Below are 21,151 nucleotides of genomic sequence, written 5' to 3'. Positions count from 1 at the left end.
GCTGGTGCCCTGACTAAATTTAAGTCAAGTAATTACACTCTGCCTAAGCTACCCCTGAAGTTCTAATTAATTTCCTTTCCTAAAATGTTGCTCTTAAATATTTGCTACATTTTAACTTTAGAGGTGCCTGTATTTTCCTCATGAGTGACATAATTCCATTTTATAACTTTCATATCTGCTTAAAGTACACAGGAATCCATTTGGATGGAAAGCATTACACAAATGATAACTATTAAAAATTCCCAGACAAAAGACTGACATCAGGGCATAGTTAAGGTTGAGAGTACGTATCAATTATGTAAGGTATAAAGCTTTACAGCATGTTACATGAAGCATATTGTAAATTATCCCCAAAATAAATACTGTAAACACAGAAAATTCAGGATTAAGGATAAACTTAAAAGAAACCTAAACATCTTAAAGTATGGAAATACAGCATAAAGGCACCCAAACAAACTTAACTTAGCTCTGCAGTGACACCACATTATAAGCATACAATTATGATTAATGCATTTTAGTGTTTATAGTCCTAGATTAGATTAAATTGATTTTTCAAGACACTAATTTTTCATCTTTTTCCCTGGCATGCAACAAGTGTATGTGACAAGCAACAGAGGGAGGGCTGGAAAAGGATAATGGTAATATTATATGGTTACATAAACCTATGTATAACTAGACGGCTTAACTGCAAATTTGTTATTTGACTACTCAGCTATGTCTTACATTTTCAATTACTGTTTGGAATTCTTAAAAAGTCAAGAAACAAAATTTAAAAAGGCAACACATTAAAACGTAAAGAGGGACACACATTCAGCCCTCTTGCAAAAGCTTTGTTTCCTAATGGTGCTCCCTGACTTTAAATGCAAATTATGCACTCAGCAAAAATGGAGGTTTTGTGCATTTGCAAGAAGCCTCTGCTTTTCCTTGTTTTTTTAATCAAATACACTTATTTTTAGTTAAGTACTTTAATACACAGTGCACTAAGTACATACAGCATAAGAGTCTTCCAGAGAGAAATTGCATGGAGATCATCTCAAGCATGATAATTTATTAAGACCTAAAACTTTTGAATAAAAAAAGAAAAACTTCACAGAAGAGTAATATTTCAACTGCACATCTTTCTCTGGATGTTTATTTTAGTTTTAGCATACACATTTTGTTTGCCACAATCTTCTTATTCATAAGGAGGTTAATGACACTGTATTATACACATATAATAGAGATACATAAAGGCTTTCAAACACTGAATTATTGGTCTTTCATAACTGCTGAGCTGTATGTAAAGAATAACTACATTTTATTTTCTAATCATATCTGGATGACATTAAGGCATTGTGTACTAATAATTCTATCACTGCCCTGGCTTCCATTCATTTGCCACTCTTTTTTCTATGAAACACAGTAGGATATTAGCAAATAAATTCCACTGCATGGCTGCAAGATATTCTTACAATACATTAATGAGAATAGCCCCCCATTGAGTCAATCTGCAAAAATAAGCTATTAATGTTTCAATTAGAACTTTGTTTAAAAAACTAACCTAAAGGGATTCAAGGTTTTAAAATTAAAAGAAGAGTTGGGAAAGCATATTAAAATTATGTTCTTAACAAAAATGGAATTTCTTAAATTAGCTTTATTGTCTCTCTAAACTAGATGAATTAGAAGAATTATTCTGGGGAAACAGCAGAAAATAATTAAAAGCTAGAAATAAGTGTTTACAAAAAAATCACTTCCTCACTTTTATTTTTTTTATTGCAGATTGATAACAGATATAAATACTAAAGAGCAGCATCTAATAACAGTCACATTTACTTTTCTTGTGAAACTATTATCCAAAATGGTTGTGTTTTATGATAGAGAACAAAGTTTACAATAATTTTCAGAACCATCTGTTCTTTAAAACTGGGCAAAAAGGTGGGAAAGATGATTTAAAGTACTACAAATTAGCTGAATAAGTATCCATTCTTACTTTAATTCCAAAACTGAACATGTCCAAAAGAAAGAAATAACCATGACTTTTTCAGCCTTGGAGATGCGTACCAGCTGGCGATGCGCCTCAAGCAATATTAATTTGATTGAACAGTTTATCCTTAATAACCTGAGACATCAATCCATGTATAGCTTCTATGGTGGTCTTGCAACTGAAAAACAAGCATAAATTCAACATTGGCTAAACACCGAACTGTCACTGTATAATAAGTTATTCAGCTGTCTCAGGAGTTCGGGGTGCCCATAACCCCATGAATCTTCACAACTCTCCAGATATGAAAAGTCACACAGCAATTTAGTTGCTGTTGCCAAAAGCTATTTGTTATCTAAAAAGGTAAACTGACAAGCTCTTTACATGTCAAGAACCAATTTTAGACAGTACTTTTTGTCCAACAGTTTAGGACATTAACCTAAAATACAGGAAACCGAATTCAATCCATTATTTTAGGTTTTAATTTAACGATAGTAAAAGAAATTTAAAACCTTGAACTCATGTAATAGAAAATCAGTTCCAATACTTTTTTTTAGCAAGTGTATATGTGAAATTCAGTATGTTCAGCTAATGATTTTAGCATAACAAAACAAAAACACCACCCTCATTTACCTCTAAAAGAGTTATAGTCTATATTTGATCAGTTCAAATCCCTGTAAAATTAGAAAGGAAAAACTACAGTACTTCACTCAAGCCATGTCACTGAAGTGACACAGTGGATTGAAAAAGTTAAGTGTTCTTTTTTGTGACCCACAAGAACTTATTCACTCTAGACTCTAATAGCTTTTTAAGCTTGTTAATCAAAATGCTATGAAAATATGAAAGGATAATAACTATGCCAGAACCTATAATGACCACACCGTACAATAAATGGTGGGGCAGTCATCACGCTTGCTGGAGGAAGACATTTGAGAGGCATAGTATGATTTTTACAGCAACTTTAGAGCAGGTTAGCATGGGGACGCTGACCTATCCTTTCCCCCTAGGTGACCGGAAGAGAGGGGATACTATATAGGTCCATGGACCAGATTAGCCAATGCAAAGTGTTTTTTTTCCCTGCCTTCCTCACAGCAGGTTGGCACGGAGGGAGAGGAAGGGGGGGGGCGCCTTATTTGGGTAAAACATGGAACAGAAGTTAGGCTACGATGTCAGAACTCATTATGTAAATATGGGGTGGATGTCCAGTGCAGGTATTCCGTAGGGAATGAATACAGTGGTCAGATAAAATGGATTTGTGAAAGATTTAAAAGAGGTATTAGTTAAAGGCGCAGAAATGGGGGGCTCCTATGACTGGCACAGCTGGGAACCAACCCCCCTGCCTTTATAGCCCCCACAACCCTCATTCAAGAGGTGTGTGTGTGTGTGGTCCCAGCTGCAGGTTGGCTGGGGACCAGGATGGAAAGGGGGGAGGGCTGACGGAAGCCCCCGGATATATATGAAAATGATCATGGAATTACCTGAACTATACACTTTTATCTGCCGGGTACTCCCAGACTGTTAAGGATAAAGTTGTGTTCTAATTAAAGCATATCCAGTGCCTCCTGTCCTTCCAGCATAGCTGGAGAATGATGAGTTCTAGGAACACTTATTTGGAGTAAATTACTTGAAATGCTTCTTTCTTACTACACAACACAGGATGACATTTCATAGTTTGTAAAGCATCACTGTTCAACAGTTATATAGTGCCACAGATATACTTTATATGTAACCATATTGGAGATTAAATCAAATGGTAAAAAAATTGATTTGGTGACTGATGAAAGCTAATTAAAAAGCAACAGGTGATCACCGAAGAGCTTCACAGACCAAAAAGGAGGTTGGGTAATTATTTAACCAATCATAGGAGCCCTTCCCCATTCCGTTCCTTTAGCAAGCACCTCCTTTTTAAGTCCTTTACCAGGCCATCTATCTGGCTCCTGGATGTCTTCCCCATGGAGCACCTGCACTGGACATCTGCCCCACACTTACAAAATGAGTTGTGATATAAAGCCTAACCCCCTTTCCCCTTCACCATAATAAGCCAATATGGTTGTGAAGGCAAAATTCCTTCCCAGCCTGCCTAAAAAGGAGTGACTAGCACAATACCCACAGCAGGTCCTAACCAATATGATATTTGTCATCTTGAGGGGAGGGAGAGTGGGTGCTGCCTTGCTTGCTGCGTGGAGGAAGGTCTTCTAATGCCCTAACCTGCCTTTTTTAAAACCTTCCGCACTTATGTTCCCAGATGAATCAGTGTCGCCCACACTGACCCCCACCCGCCCTTTCTGCAACAGCTTCTGACTTCCTTCCTCCTCCTATCCATAAAGCACTGCTACCCCTCTTCCGGCAAGCCATGACAATGTCAACCCCCACCTGGTCACCCCCATTTCAGGTGCAGTGTAGTCATTTGTGGAAGGAAGTGTTTTATGCAAAAGATGGGAAAAGGCAAGTCCTCAGTTTTTTAAAAGACTAACCACATGGTTTAGACATAACTGTAAAATGCTGTATAGAGAGACGGCAAAAGTCCTTAATTTAATGTATATATTGATTACTTATATTTCTCTCCTCTTTCCCGTTATTGGAACCCACTTGCAAAAATAAGAAATGCAATGCTCAACCTATGCTAGCCTTTTGCATTTGACAAATTTCCTATATTTTGAATGGACTTTAACATAGATATTTTTGATTAAAAACAGATCAACTAGAAATACAGAATTGGTTAACAACTTTAGTGGAGCCAAAGAAGTTTGAAATGTCATTTTTATAATGCCCACCAAAGAAATGCCATGCTGAAGCAGGTCAAAGGTCCCTAGCATCTTGTCTGGATGCTTCAGAAGACACACAAGATTTACAATACATAATAAACCCAAAGGGATTTCTTCATGGCTTCAGTTAATATTTATTCACTGTAGTAAATACAAAAATTGTAATTGCCCTTGTGATGGAAATAAGAGGTATTGCTATGTTTTAATTTCTAAATTACAGCAGTGTATTTTTTACTCTGACTCCTCCAAAATGCTTAGGAACTGGAGAATAATTCCCTACAGATCATAGTTTAAAGTATGTGAACTTAGGGTTTAAAACAGAATAGTATTTCTTACAAAAGAGAATCCAGACATGTATTATCTCACCTGTCCCTTGTTGCTTTAGCAAGTTTGTCTTCTGATTTTCTGTCATGTGTCTCTAAACCCAACATGAAACTCCCTCGGCCCAGCTGGGCTTCTGACTGTTCTAACTTTTCAGACAAATCAAAGACTTGGCCAGTTGTGTAGTCAGCATTCTGTTGGAATAAAATACTATTAAATGTATTATAGATAGAGCTGTAAGTCATGTTGGTATTTATGCACAAAATACACAAGTAAGCAACCTCACAAAATACCTTTAAGTCTAAGTAGTGCTGGGCTTAGCTTGGCAGACCAGTTGGAGCTCAACAGATTATACACTGATCTAAATCTTGGAGTACCACAGATGGTGGGATATGGAGTATCTCCGAATTCACAGCAAGCTGAACAATTGAATTTAGAGTCAATGGTGGCAGCAGAAGATGGAGCCCAACACAGACACAGCAAAGTCTTGACTTCATCACTAACGTGTGAGGAAGCATTGAAGTCTCCTGCTCAACATGTAGCATCCTCCAAAATGATGGAAGTTCTCCTACTTGTCCCTCCTAAGTCTGCTCCTTGCCTGGTATTTCTTCCTACAGCTCACAGGAATATATAAACTACATGTCTACAGACTAGGTTCCTATGGACTGCAGGAAGTATTCAGTTTTCACAGGTTCAAGTATTCAACCAAAGCCGTATTAGCATTGCCCTCTGTTCAATTTATGCAACCTCACTGAGAATAATGGATATTATTCTGCTCTAATTTACAAACTATGCAATACAACAGACTTGCACAGGTATTACTGTGGGCAGAACCTTTTACTAGGCATGAAGTGCAAGCTGGAAAAAGCAAAGTTTGACTTTCAAATCCCTATTCAAGTTTGCAGGATTGGAAGTTAGGAAAGAAAAATATTTTTATTTGCAAATGCAGCAAATTTGATTTGGAATAATCGAGAGAATAGGGAGCCTCACAATATCATTTTACAGAGTAAAAACACATATTAAAGACTGTGTGCATTCTACCCCTATGACTAAAATAACCACTGTGTGTTGGATTTTTATTGAAGAAAGTAAATGAGATTTTAATCCAAAGTAAAAAAGTATGTTTATAACAGAAATACAATGAATGCAATGGACGCTAGTTATCTAGTGGTCAAGTCACAATTCCTACTTGAGGCACATGGTTACAACAAAAAAAGTCCCTTTTTAAAGATACTAAGTATGGCTTAAAAGGAGTTATAATAAAATTAGTAACACCACCAATAATATCTAGCCTATATATCGGGTAACCTTTAATGGATACTAATTACTACTGTAAGGGGATACTAAATATACCCTCATAACATTTAGTAAGGGGATACTAAATGTTATGAGGGTTTAAAAAATAGATTTAACTGAAACAATGAGAACAAACTAGTTAGCTTCACTTTCTGGTTATCAAACAGTAAAAACAGAAAAATGTTTACAGAAATGTTTTATTTATATTCATGAAAACTTTCCTCTTTATTATTTGGTTTTGTAAAACCTGATGCACAGAATCTAAATCTGGAGTCAAAATTACCCAGCAGTGTCCCATTAAGCAATTTGCAGCAGAGATCCCTGCCTCTAGCACCAAGGAGTCAGAGGTACCTGCATTCTTAAAGGATATGCTATTCTACTTACAGTAAGCAAACTAGAAGAACTGAGTGTGTTCACCCAATATTTGTTCCACAATAGTTCAAGCAATTTACGATCCAAAGATGATTTGAAGTAGGAGACCTCTAAAGCGTAATACCTATTTAAAAAAAACAAAGCAAATTTTTCAAAGTTAGCTACCAGTCAAAGATGTAGGGTATTTTACAATCAAATCCTCATGGTCATAGGCATCTGAAAAGGAATAAATAGAAAGTAAATGCATTTCTCAAAAACGCAAAGACTAATAGAACACCAATGTGACAAATGACAACGTTTTAGGGTCCAACAGTAACACACATTAAGATCTACACCATCTTCCAAGAATGTTTCTCTGAGAAGGGATTTCCCTCCTGTGTCTAATGTATGCTGTTTTAATAGTTATAACTAACCAAATGCTGTTTTCTTCATTCACTTAGGGTCTGTTGTAACACAAGATCTTTGGGGTCAGCTACTGTCCTTTTAATAGTGTTTGTATAGTGCATATTACAAAGAGGCCCTGATCCTGCTTGGGACCTTTGGGTGCTATCATAATATTAGTATAATTTATATATAAAAGTAAATTGAAATACTGCTGATCTAGTGGAATGTGATAAGTGGCAATGTTGGATAGTGGTAAGCTTAACAAAGAGCCTATTTATCCCTTGTTATGCATCTTAGGCCTTGGCTACACTCGCGGATTCACAGCTCTCCGAGGGGAATAGCTTGCAGCGCTGCGAGGGAGCGTGCAGCGCTGCAGGCGCTGATTACACTGGCACTTTACAGCGCTGCACTCGCTGCGCTCAGGGGGGGGGGGGGGTTTCACACCCCTGAGCGCAGCAAGTGCAGCGCTGTGAATTGCCAGTGTAGCCAAGGCCTTACATGTTAAGAAGACAGATTTTCCTGATATTACAGAATTCACAACTAAGGAATAAGGAAGATAAGCTATCCTGTTTTGTTTTAAATACATGATTCCTGTTGCATCTTACAAGATAGCAGTACATGTTGCAACTCTCTCTGCTGCTCAGATATTCATTATACTGAAAGTAAAAAATATAAGGTTCGGTATTTTTAAAAAATACTTATTTCTTCCATTAAGCTGTTTTATAAATACAGATGTATATAGAAAGCCTTGCCAATTGAAGAACATATCCCCTTTCCTATTAGTGGGAATTCAACCTAAATGTGTAAATCAAAAGGAACCCTCCTGCCCTCCCTAGCTCATGCCTTCTATAGATTATCTCTTTTGATGTACTCATTCTGAAGTGCTTGCAAAATGGATTGAGGCCTTCAGGAAGAGGAAGAGAAATCAGATTTGTCAAGGAACAAAAAGGCTGCAATAGGACCAGGGGAGAAAAGAGATCTGTTCATTTGTTTGTAAGTTTTGTTACAATTTTTCAAACATCTGTTACAAGCAATTCTCAGAAGGCTGTTGGAGGGTGGAGGATGTGATGCTCCTGAAAAAAGAAATTTCATGTAGGGTTTAATAAAAGGAGAACCTGACACACCCGTAAGGTAATCTTCACTTTAAGCTATGCAAGAACATTTATATCGATGTACCAAAGGCATCATACTGGGAGTTGGAACATGAGGTACAATTTTTTGGGTATCAGAGAGGTAAAGTTAAATGATTGCTGGGCTTCCTGTTCTTGTGTGGCTCCTACAGCATTTACTTTGATGCAGTTTTATTTTGTTGCAGCTATAACTACCACTTATACGTTATCCAATTCAAATTACTAAAACATCATTCTTTAAAAAAAAAATATTGCCTGTCTTTCCTCTGTCACTGCACGTAAGTTATTTTTGAATAATTTAAATTAAATTATTTAAATGGCACAGATCCACTAATCCATTAGCAATGATATATTAACCCTGCTCTTGGGAGACCTGTTTGGTAAAACTCAACCATATTAGGAAAAATGCACTTATAAAGTGAAATCTTCTAATGCTGACCAATTCAACCATATAATGAGCTAGAAAGCCAAAATAAGAAGAAGTGAGAAGGGGAGAGTCAGCAACAAGAGATATGAGATATATTAAATGGTCCATTTTGGGGGGACATTTTTGACGTTAAAATTTGCTTTTACAATTAACCCCCTCGTATTGGCTTTGTACTTTTCCTGTAATAAAAATCAGTTGTTTTACTTTGCATTTCCATAGCATCTTCCATCTGAGATGATCAGACTCTTTTACAAAAATGGATTAATTAAACTTCATACTGTTGTGATGCAGAGAAAGATCCTCACTTTAGAGAAAAATGAGGCACAAAGGTGAATTGCCCAAGGAAATCTGTGGCAGAATCAAAATTAGATTCCTGATATCCCAATTCCCAGGCCTGTGCTATAATCATTTGACAAATAAATTGGTGAATAAACTAGTAAAAATAAAGAAAAATGATGCCCAATTTAAAAAATCACAGAACAGCGTGTGTGTGTTAGGTCACATATCTACAAATATACAATTGAAGAAAATTTAAAATGTAAAGTAACATGCCAAATATAATTCCTTTAAAAAAATTAAATGGCAAAAGGAGAGACATTCGCAAAAGTTTCACATTTGTAAATTTACAAGCTAAATGCTTTTTCAACATTAATTGAGGTGCTTATCATTAGGAATTGACACTTTAATTAAGAGAGATGGCATTTGGTATAATACACAAAACCTATTTAAGCATGCTCTTCCTCAAAGACAACCTCTCATCTAAGTACTGTAATAGAATAGCAGTCAAAGATGAGGTAAAAGTGCACCCACTGGGACTGATGTATAGATTCATGGCTGAGAAGTGTTGGAATGCAGTCACTCCCTGGGGGGCGGAGGGAGGATTGGACACGTGTATAAGATTATAAAGCAGTAGCTCTGCTTTTCTACCCAGTGCCCACTGGCATTGCCAGCATACCAGGACCCAAACACAGAAGCTCATTATTAAGGTAGGAAAGAGAAGCCTAAAGAAACTGTCACTAAAACCAGTATTACAAGCCCTGGTACAAATACTAGTGGGTGGAAACGACTATTCTAATCTTCTGTGGTACAATTCATTCACATGGCAGGAGAAGGAACATCAGAGACACCACAGTGTCAGCAACTCCTCACCCAACAGACTAAAGCATAGTGTCTGCAATTTCAACCCCTCCTCTTTTTTCATGGCTATCCTCCACTGGGGAAGACTGAAAGTTCTCTTCCGTAAATTTTCCATGTAGCTTCAAGAAAGATAATGACTTAGAACAGATACTAACTAGCTATCTGAGAGGGAGACTATTATGGTAATTATGACATTTTTCAGAAAATTGAAAAATTCCATTTATCTGAGAACAGATTAAAAAAGGTAATGGTAAATTTAAAGAAAAAATCTAATGCGATAGAAATGCACAAACAATCACACTTCATCTAGAAGGTTTGCTTTAAAATGAATAGTCAGAATGACTAGCAGTTAAGTGTTTGCCAGAGATTTCTACTTTGATGGTAATGCAAATAATTAATAATAGTTACCAGCTGAGATTTTTATAGAGCTTTATTTTTTTAAGTACATGGCCTTCAAGTTCTTAGCTTGGAAAAGGGAAAAGCATTTTTTTTCTTGTTAATATGACAGGAAAACCTTGAAAGACTATATATATTTCCAATAATGCAATTTCCCACAACTCTCCAGAGTTTTAACTACCCATCCCTTTGGAGTCCAGCCCTTCATCAACATATGAATCATTCAGCATGTAACTCATTAATTCTAGTGAGAGTTGTATGCATAAGTACCAAATGTACCTAAGGGATAATTTGCTCTCCCAAGTGAATGGGTGTTAAGTAATATTTTACATCAGACATCATAAACTGACAATAATATGAATTTGATAATTATTTTGAACACTGATTCTGAGTTCAAGAGTTCTCAAACTGGGGTTGCAAACTTCAATTGGGTCATGAGAACAGGTATGGAGCAAAAATTGCTAAAACCAAATGACCTCTAGGACTAAAAGAAAGCAAATTAACAGGAGAGGAGAAGCAGCTCTTTTTCCTGCCTCTTTTGATGCTATCAGCCCATTCTCCTTGCAGCAGCTCCTCTTTCCACCCCTTCTACTCTGCTCCAGAGAAGCAATGCTTGAGGATGGCAAGATGCTAGCTGTATTGACCCGAATGCTCTGAGCATTCATCTGGCTCACTGAAGCAGTGTTCCCCAAACCATCTCCCTGCTGAATGACAGCTGGCAACACTTCCCCACATAAAGCTAGCAGCGGAAGAAAACAAAGGCTTGTAGTATTTGGGTCACTGCAAGAAACCATGGCACTTAGGGCCATGGTAGACGGTGGAGAAAGATTGAGACCTTCTACTTATGATTCAGATAATAATTCATGAGTTACTTACTGTTTACAGTGTACACCAAAGTCTTCTATTTTATTAAGTGGAATAGTCTGGTATTCTGAAGGACCTTCATCTGGAGGCTTAAAGCCCTGAAAAGTTAAACAAACAGCAACCACCACAGTAAGTGGAAAAGTGATACATACATTTCTTCATGCAAAAGAAAGAAGTCATTTTAAGGCTGCTTGCAAATGCTGTTCAAGTTCCCAATTAAGACAACAACTTCCATAGGGAAAACAGATGGCCCAGCAGACTTATGGATTTTGGAATCTTCTCTCTTGATCCCTGGTTCATCTGGCCTGGGTTAATAGTCATTACTATTTGATGGATGTGCAGAAATGTGTAGGAAGTGAGTTGCTGGTCTCAGACCAGTTCTCATTGGGCAGATATCCGCACCATAAATGGCCATATAGTTTTCTCTTAGGGCAATGATGGAAGGGGCATGGAGGCCAGATTACTCTCTTCATCCCTAGAAGTGACTGCGCCAGAACAGGATTGACAAACATTAGCACAGTAGTGAGATGAACCCTGCACTACTATTGCCCACCTTGTACCTATCCCAAAACTTCAGTCTCCAATTAAGTCAATAGCAGCCTTCACAACCACTGAATTGGCAAATACCACCCACCTGAATCATTTCCATTACTCCTCTTAAAACATTCTGCTAAAATGAATGTCTAACTGTGATTTGGTTTTTAAGTTCAAGTTACATTTCTTCTTCCTGTTTAGTGCACTGAAAGTATTTATATGAGATTTTTTTGGTTCATACATGAGTATTTGTTGTTGTCAGAACTTATTTCCTTTTGTTTAGAAAAATAGTCTATGCAGATCTGCTGTTCATTCGTAACAAAAAGGTACTGCATGAATGCAATGGGGAATTTTTCACACATATTTTTACAATTACAATGTGATGCCGGATTGGAGTCTTCTATAAGACAATAATGTTTCTACTTTCTTACAATAGGATCCACTAGCCCAGATTCTCATGTCCAAACAGACTCCTTTTGACTTCACCTATACTCTGCATGAGCGTAAAGGTCCATGCTAACAAATCACATCGCAGAAGTAGGCCCCAATCCTGCAAAGACATGCTTAATTTCATGCACCGTGAGCGATCCTACTGAAGCCAACAGAACTACTCATAGTGCATAAGAATGTGTGTAAGTCTTTGCAGGATTAGGGGCTTAACTGGAATTCAAGAAGGTGTAATTATACTTGATTATATATCAACTAAGTTATACTTTTATTTCTCTATCATCGATATAAAAATAAAACTAGATTTGGGAAAATTTTATTTCAGCTTTAAATAATTTCAAGTTAAAATAAATATCTTAAGCTTGATATGTTATTATTTTCAGCTTAAAATTTCCATTTCAAAATGTGGTATTTTATTTTTTGTTTTATCCTGTGACTGACAACATTTCTTTGAAAAGACTGTCAAAAATAAAAGTAAAAAGAACGAGGAGTACTTGTGGCACCTTAAAGACTAATACATTTATTTGGGCATAAGCTTTTGTGGGCTAAAACCCACTTCACTGGATGCATGTATGAGATTTTGACTCTTGCTTTTCTCAAAGCAATCGCAATACAGATTCCCAGGTTTAAAAAAATGTGCAGCCAAAAGCTGATTTTTGCACTAATAAATCATAGATTTACTATTCCTTCTTCCCTATAACAGTCCAAATTCTTATAGATCTATGCCACAGAAACTTTAGAAGTAGCACAACTATATTTAACTGCTGCAATTATGTTGCAGCTCCAATATCTAAAAATATATTTAGTACAACAGGGAATAAAACTCTGTGGGAAGACTATAATTCAACCTCTCTAAACACAAATAACACATAAAGAAGACTATTTAAGTAAGGAATCCTGAAACTGAAATCAGATTATTTACCAATGTTATTTTTCTTCTAAGAGGCATGCATAATATGATGATATTTTAATACTTATTGTAGGTTAGAAAAAAATTACATCTTTTGCTGAAAAAGGAAGATACAGAATATAAAAAAGGAAAAACAGGTCAGATTATGTGCTTTTCAGTCTTAACAGTGACCCTTAAAAATGGGATCCATGCATTTAGTTATATACAGTTTAATAACCTTGATAATAACCATATACCTTTTTTAACCTTAACTTTTACCTTGGGATATGTTCTAAAAGCTCCAAGATTTACTTTTCCTGCAGATATTGTTCTTGTTGGATCAATCTGTAAAAATATAGGTGATTTTTGATATATGCAGGTGGCATACTTATTGATCTATTTTAACTTTATAGTTATTACACTGAATCACTGTAACTTGAAAAAGTTGCATTATGTTCTGTAATAAAGCATAGTACTTTTGTAATTGACATCAGTTTATAAGGAGCACTCCATCAACAGCTGCCTATTAATCCCACTTCTCTACATTAACAGAATGGTTAATATCAGTCTCAGCAAACCCTGTACTATAGTGTGTGATAAAAATGTTACCATCTGTCAGTCAATACATTGGTGATACTTATTGCTTTTAATTTTAACCCCCCCCCCCAATAAATTAAGGATGGAAAAGACCTATTAGATAATCTAATCTATTTTGGGGATAGGTCAGGAGGATAATGCAGGATTATTCTCTACAGTCCATTTACTAGTGCATTGGCCAGTTTCATTTTACTAGTAAAACTGAAGGGGCTTCCAACATTTCCTTGGGAGACTATGCCACAACATAATAGATCTTACTGTCCAGAAGTTTTTTCTAATATTTGGTCTATACTTTTCTAATTTAATCCCACAATCCTAGTTAGACTGCCAACTATTCCTTAAATAATTCCATTCTTTTATTGGTGTTTACACTCTTTAGTAGAGCAAGTGCTTACATAAGTTGTTGTTTAAACCAAAGGCTAAATTTTTATTTCAATTGTTGTGACCTGCAGTCCTGAGGCGTTGGAGGGCCCAGTGAATTTCCTCAGAATATATATAAAAAAGAATTGTGTACAACTCTCTGATGCCATGTCAGTGATTTCACTGATAATGCATGTTATATAAGGAATACCACAGTTTTGCCCGGTGTCCCTTACTACAGAAGGTTGAGAGAATCACAGAACTAGAGTTTTTAGGTCTAAGGCAGAAGGCTCAGTGTGGGCTATTCAATTCTTTGCTGAAGTAACAAGCATGATTTCTAATCTAAAATTAGAGAAAAGATTTTAACAGACTACACCTGGAATGATGCAGTGAATGAAAGCTCTCCAGTCCCAGTGAACAAATTTGTTTGTATACCATTGTCTTGACTTTCTGGTTAGCCCAGAAAGCTTGTCAAGGGAGATATTCTGATCTGAAGCCTGGATTCTACCCCCCCCATAAAAAAAAATACTATCAGAGGGTTATTTAACAGAATATATAGAGATATATAGATAAAAACTGCAAGTAAATATTTTCACCTCAACACAAAGAAATTAAGTTATTGGTCAATTCTGTCAGTGTATGGAATGCTTAACTAATAAACTTCTAATACTTACAACCACTGCCACAAATGGTTCCTGAAATTGCTGATTAAGCATCTGAGTACTGACATCAATCCCTGAAAGCCAGCAACCATAGCCAGGGTGGCTGTGGTACCAGCCAATTGCATTTTCTAGACGACCAACCTAATGAAGTGAAGGGGAAAGAAATACATATAGTTAAAAGTCTCTGCATATAATGAAAGTGACAGATGCCCTCTTTTGGGCTTTTAGCATACTGCAGATACATTATGGGGAAGAAAAAATGCAAGTATCTACATGCACTACTATGTCAAGTTTGAAACCCATATGTTTATTAAATAACTTAAGCCTTCTCTGGTTAAAATGTTTTTAGAAGTCATATGGCACAAAGTTATAACTACACTGATACTAACGACTCAATTCCTGGCATCCAACTGGTTTTTCCAACATGCAATATCAGAGGTGCATGCTTTTGGATTTATACAGGACAACCAGTTCTGCCAAATATAGACCTTGTAACAAGAAACTCAAATCACTAAAATAATAATACAAGACAAAACACACAGTGTCTGATTTGCATCCATTGTAATCAATGGATGTTTAGCCACCAACTTTAAACAGAAGCAGGATCTCGCTTAAAATAAAAGCATCTTTTTACTTGCTTTACAGTTTACATGCTTAATAGATAAAGATAGAAGAACAGATCATTTACACATCACTACATTCTTCCAAGGAAGAGTAATACTTTTTGGTCTTATTAACCCTACAGGTGAGATTAAATGAACACAGAAGTCAATGTCTCCATCTGATATAAGGGGACATTGTCAACTTGCTATCAGTTAATTTAAAAAAATTTAAACTAATTTCAGATATTACAGGGTGAACCTCTCTAGTCCGGCACCCTCGGGACCTTACCGGTTCCAAACCAGAGAATTTGCCGAACCATGGGAGGTAAATGCAGAGTGCCAGCGGGTCTCCATAAGCACGGGAAGAAAGGGTGTGGGGGTGCTGCAGCACCCCCAGGCTTTGCACCCAGCGTGGCCCCTCGCCTAGGGTCCCGGCCCCTCACCCGGGGTCCCAGCCCCAGGTCTTCCCCTTCCCTCCTGGAGATTGAATGCTACGGATCAGCTTTTCACAGCGCTCTAGAAGCTCTGGGAGGGAGGAGGAGGAGTTGGTAAGCACGGGGCCACCGGCGTGCGAGAGGCACGGGGGAAGGGGGGAGCTTGGCGCCAGTGGATGCTCCGCACCAATTTTTCCCTGTGGGTGCTCCAGCCCTGGAGCACCCACGGAGTCGGCACCTATGCCAGACCACAGATGTTGCTGGACGAAGGAGTGCCGGATTAGAGACGTTCAACCTGTACTGCAAACATCCTTCAACCAGGGCCTATGAAAGAGCATGCACATGAGCTCCTCATTGAGCAGCGAATGAAAACGAAGTCATCATAGTAGTGCATGAGACTAATAGCAAAAGTGACCAACAAAATTAAGAAGCTGATTATCTATCAAAGTGTTCAACAGCACAAAGTAAACAGACTGCAGAAAAAATGTCTTTCCCACTCTGTTAGAAGTAACCTGTAAGATTATTATAAACTGGCACTAATTTTTCAAATGAAAATGTAATGTTCACATTAGCTAGATCACTGTAACAAACAAATATACAGAATACTAATATTTTTCAGATACACATGCATATATTATTGACAAAACAAGCTAGATTAAAAGAGATCTCAAAATCACCTGCTTAAAATGGGATAGTGAGGTACCTAAAACAGTCTGAATAAGCATAAAGTTATATTTAAGACGGTAAGAAAATAGCATTCCGCAATTTTGTTGAGAAACCACAACTTTTAAAACACACCGCAACCTGTTATAGTTGCTGCAAATTTGAGTGACACTGCAATCCACTCACTCAAATTTAACCCAGATGCCCCTCTGTCATGACACGATAACAGTGCTGGGTTTACAATGGCGCCATGGAGCCTGGCCCATGCTCAGAAGGGGCCCCGGCCTGCTCTGCTTGTACTGTGCCCTGAGACCCGCCAACCCGCTGGCTTCCCCCACCCCGCCCACCACTTGCTCGTCTCGGCCTGCCTGCCGAGGACTCCTCTTCACCTCCTAGACGCACCCGCTGGCTTCTCTCTGCCCCCTAGCCAGACCCCAGTGTACTTCCGGCTCCGGGCAGTCTCTCCTTCCCACCACCTGTGGGACCCCACCTGTCTTCCTGGAGCTGAGCCGCCTGGTACTGGTGCAGAACCCTGGCCAATCTCGGCCAGTTGGGAGGGAACAGTGTGGGGGGCTTGACTGGGCCCCTCCAGGCAAGTGGGTCCTGAGGGAGGCTGGCTGGGGCAGGCCCTGGCCTGGCTTATTGCACCACTCCTGAGGGGCCAGAGCGATTCCCCGCCCCAGGACCTGCACTGGCAGCACAGCCCGGCAGATAGTCGCCTCCCAGCAGGGCTGGTAAATGCAGCCAGGAGGCAGGGCGTGGGGGAGGGGGTGTCTGGAGAGCCTAGGGGTGCGGGGGGGGGGGAGGGGGCTGGGCTATGCAGGGGCAGGGAAGATCTGTGTGTGCTGGGACACTAGGGAGTGGGGGTTCTGTGTGGGGTGCTGGGCAGTTGTGGGGCTGTGGTCAGGGGTTGCTGGGCAGGGATGGTGTTGTGCAGGGCGCTGTGCATTTGTGGCAGGGTTGGGGGGGGCACTGGGCATAGTAGGTCTGGAGGGGCTCTGGCCATAGGGAATTGGAGGGCTGTTCCAGTGTTGGGTGGGGGGGCTCTGTGGCGTGGCATGGGCCCACTCCCGAGGGGAAGGGGCATGCTGGCAGCACAGGGCTGGGCGGGCCACTGTGCATCTGGCAACTGACGGTTCATAAATAGTGCCATTGCACTGGGCTGGGCAGAGCAGGGCCACCCACGCCAGGCCATGCCCCTGGCCAGCCGCTCGCTCCAGGGACCGACCCCCTCCCCCACACCATGCTCCATTGCCTCCATGGGGGCCCACAAATATGTTTGGCACCAGGCCCACAAAAGGTTAATCTGGCCTTCCCGACAGGAGGTGGATGAAAAAGGCAGGGCCGGGCACGCACATGGATTGCGGCAGAGATCCCTGGGGAGCTCACCCCACTCACCGCCCAGGTGCAATTCCACCTCCACCAGGTGGCATGGGCTAGGCCTAATGAACACCAGCAGCAGCTCCCGTGTGACCTGGAAGAATTCACCTCCCACGGCTGCCCAGTGAGTGGGGCTTGTACTTCCCACAGGGCCCTGTGCCCTGGGAGAGGGGAGCCTGGGTGATGCCAGCCCCCACATGGCCTCCAGGGGTCTCTGAGCTGGGACTGGTTCTAGTGTCCAAGGGAAAGCCCACTACCCAGAGATAGGAGAAATGGAGGAGGGGGGTATCCAGCCCCTGTTGGAGGGCAACGGACTCTACTGCCAACCCAACAACCATTTCTGTTTTGGGTTTTTTTGTTTTAATGGTATTTGAACTGGCCATACCAAAACAGCAAATTAAAAAAATTACAACTTTTTTTACAGCCATGGTTATATTTTTAGTAAACAAAAATGACCTCTAGTGTGCATACTCTTTTCTCATATATTATAATCTAACCCAGGGGTAGGCAACCTGCAGCACGCAAGCTGATTTTCAGTGGCACTCACACTGCCCGGGTCCTGGCCACCGGTCCGGGGGGGCTCTGCATTTTAATTTTAAATGAAGCTTCTTAAACATTTTAAAAACCTTATTTACTTTACATACAACAATAGTTTAGTTATATATTATAGACTTATAGAAAGAGACCTTCTAAAAACATTAAAATGTATTACTGGCACACGAAACCTTAAATTTGAGTGAATAAATGAAGACTCAGCACACCACTTCTGACAGGTTGCTGATCCCTGATCTAACCCAATTTGCAATTTATATTGAAATCTATAAGTAAACAAAGTGTAAATATAGCAGGAATTCCATAAGAATTCCCTAATCCTGCAGTATGAGCTGCATCACTAACTTTAGTGGAACTCTGCACAAATGAAACGGTCTGCCCAATCACATCAGATATAGTTAACGCAGTAAAACTTTTAAAGTATAGACAGGGCCTTACTAAAACTAATTAAACTAGGAGAACTGGATGGGATCTAATGCTCATTCTGCAACACAGGACTATCAAGCTTTCAGTGGGAGATTAATATAAAATAAGTATATGATGTGGTAGATGAATATAAGAGCAGCTCCAACCTGGGACAAGCTCTCCAGATCTACCAGAGATTAAAGCTCCAATTCTGTCTGCAGTGAACATACTGGAAGACCAGGGCCTAAATGTGAATGTAACATGGGAACTTTGTATGGGGGAGGAAAGAACTACCGTATTTCACAGTTGTTAATCCTTCCTTCTTGACTCAAACATTCATAGCTTATAAAGTGCAATTACTAGTAAACAGCATTGACAACTATATACTCCTTTATTTTTATTTTTTCTTCCCAAATGAATTTTAGGGGTTCTTTTGATGGAAAACAAAAAGATTATCCAAAAAGAATAAGCAGATAAACACTATACCTATTATGTATATGTTATAGAGCAACCAGATAAGATAGTTGTGAAATACAAAGATTTAATGCTTGACACTAACTTTAATTTTTATGCCACAAATAACTGTGTTAAATTTGTGAAGAAATAAGCTCCTTTGCTATTCCATTCTTGAGCAACCGACTGCACCCATAAAAACATTTCCCAGGTGATGAGCACAAACGTAAAGGAAATTACACTCAATTAATTGGTGACCTAACTCTGAATTTGAACTCAGATCTACAAAGGTGAAAGAACACTGCAATATTTAAATATGATAAACAAAGATATTAAACATACATGAGGAAAAACAAAAAAAGAGTACTATCAACTTTTTATTGGTCCAGATCTTGTGCAATGGATATCCTGGTGATGGGAACTTTATAAAAAACCTAGACAGACTATCTCAAAACCCAGTGTAAGTTACAACAGGATTTGTTGTTATTGTAGCGCCAATAAAAACACATTGTTCTTTTTATTTACCTGTTTTGCATTTTCTATATATGCAGCCATATATTCATATGCAGCAGCCTGAGCATTGACTCGAGTTTCAGTGCCTTCTACCGGCAAAGCAAAGCTGTCCATGATAATCATGGTTTCCCCATCCACTTTCCCAAGCATCAGCCCCATCACTTCCAGATTGCCCCCAGACCGGGCATGCATGACCATCTTCAGCAGGGCCAGGGCGGAGATCTTGCAGTATCTGAAGTAGTGGTTGCTGGAAGAAAAAACGGAGAGATGCTAACAAGAGGCCAAGTATCTGATCTAAACAGACACAGGAAACACATGCAAAATACAGGTGAGGAAGGGGAAGTAGCTAGGGTTTATAACAGGGCCCCATCTCAACCCCCTCCCACCCCGGAGTCGCTCCTTGGTTCATGACCCAAAGCATCCGGGTGGCCCTCCCCGCTCCCCCCCGCTGCATCCCCACCTCCCATGGGCCCCGTTGCCTCTCCGGGCCACCGCCACTTCGCCCCCATTACCCTGAACTCCCTCCCGGGGCCTCACGTCCCAGGCCCGGCCCGCCTCGCTCCTTGCCCGGGTATCCCGGCCCCTCACCCCCGGGCCCGGGCCCGGTCCCCGCCCAGCCAGGCCCAGCCGCCCGCCCGGCCCCGGCTCTCACTCCTTGGTCCAGGGCTTGGCCGCCAGGATCTCCTGCTGCTGCTTGCGGTCGTACTTGTAAATCTCGTCGATGCTCTGCGCCTCCTGCATGTTGTTGGCCAGTTCCCAGCTCTTCTGCGCCATCCCGCTCCCGGAGGCGCCGGCCGCCGCCATCCCCCCACCGCCCCGCGCAGCAGCCGCCCGACCGGGCCGCCGCGCAAACCAAGTGCCGCGCGGGAGAAGGGGGGGGGGGCAGCCCTGGAATGTCCTAGAGCAGCTGGGGGGAAGGTCGGGAATGGTACATTCCGCAGGGCCTGAGACAGCCTGGTTAGCGCGCCCTCTAGCGACCAGCCTTGGAAGTGCCGTCCGAGCTCTGCTCAAAGAAACACGCACGGCTGCCAGCAGGGTGATGCGTAACCAACGCAACACAGACGCTCAGGTGGCTACGCAGGTGCGCTCACGTATTCACACATACAGGACTGGTGTTCGCGCACGCATGTGCAACACAGCGATGTTGAAATCTGGAAATTAAGAGTTAGGACCTGGGGTCAAGAGTTGCTAAATCTCACAATTTTTATCGTGAGTCTCCTGGTATTTGGTGTGGTAGGGCTGGTGTACACTACGGGGGAGGGGCTCGATCGATCTAAGTTAGGCAACTTCAGCTACATGAATAACGTAGCTGAAGTCGACGTACTTAGATCTACTTACCGTGGTGCCTTCACTGTGGTGTGTCGATGGGAGACGTTCTCCTGTCGATTCCCCTTGCGCTTCTCGGGGCTGGTCTACACTTGTGGGGAGGGGGATTGATCTATACTCTCCTGTCAATTCCCCTGGAGCTTCTCCTTGAGGTGGAGTACCAGGGTGGACACTAGAGCGATCGGCGGTTGATTTATCGTGTCTATACTAGACATGATAAATCGACCCCCGCTGGATCAATCACTGCCTGTGGATCCAGCTGGTAGTGTAGTCATGCCTTCA

The 21,151-nt window shown here is 40.4% G+C and overlaps 1 protein-coding gene across 1 annotated transcript; it reads right to left on the bottom strand.

Annotated features, from left to right (window-relative positions):
• Nucleotides 1–1,103: 1,103 nt before the first annotated feature.
• COPS5 (COP9 signalosome subunit 5) lies at nucleotides 1,104–20,355 on the bottom strand. The gene is made up of 8 exons (XM_065400222.1): nucleotides 20,196–20,355; nucleotides 19,556–19,790; nucleotides 14,554–14,682; nucleotides 13,202–13,267; nucleotides 11,065–11,150; nucleotides 6,727–6,838; nucleotides 5,092–5,240; nucleotides 1,104–2,141 (listed from the first exon to the last, which is right to left on the bottom strand). The coding sequence occupies exons 1-8, from the start codon at nucleotides 20,345–20,347 to the stop codon at nucleotides 2,057–2,059; spliced, it is 1,014 nt and encodes a 337-aa protein (XP_065256294.1). The 5' UTR covers nucleotides 20,348–20,355; the 3' UTR covers nucleotides 1,104–2,056.
• Between the last annotated feature and the right edge of the window lie 796 nt (nucleotides 20,356–21,151).

Source organism: Emys orbicularis, chromosome 2 (assembly GCF_028017835.1).
Source record: "Emys orbicularis isolate rEmyOrb1 chromosome 2, rEmyOrb1.hap1, whole genome shotgun sequence".
Classification (NCBI taxonomy): Eukaryota; Metazoa; Chordata; order Testudines; family Emydidae; genus Emys; species Emys orbicularis.
This window is presented reverse-complemented; position numbering and strand designations above follow the sequence as displayed.

Coding starts and splice junctions, on each gene's coding strand:
- COPS5 (XM_065400222.1), bottom strand. CDS start 20,347: ATGGCGGCGGCCGGCGCCTCCGGGAGCGGGATGGCGCAGAAGAGCTGG. Junction 11,151..13,201: donor CTTTTAGAACATATCCCAAG/GTAAAAGTTAAG, acceptor TTAACTTTTCAG/GGCTTTAAGCCTCCAGATGA. Junction 6,839..11,064: donor TTTGGTGTACACTGTAAACA/GTAAGTAACTCA, acceptor TTTTTTAAATAG/GTATTACGCTTTAGAGGTCT.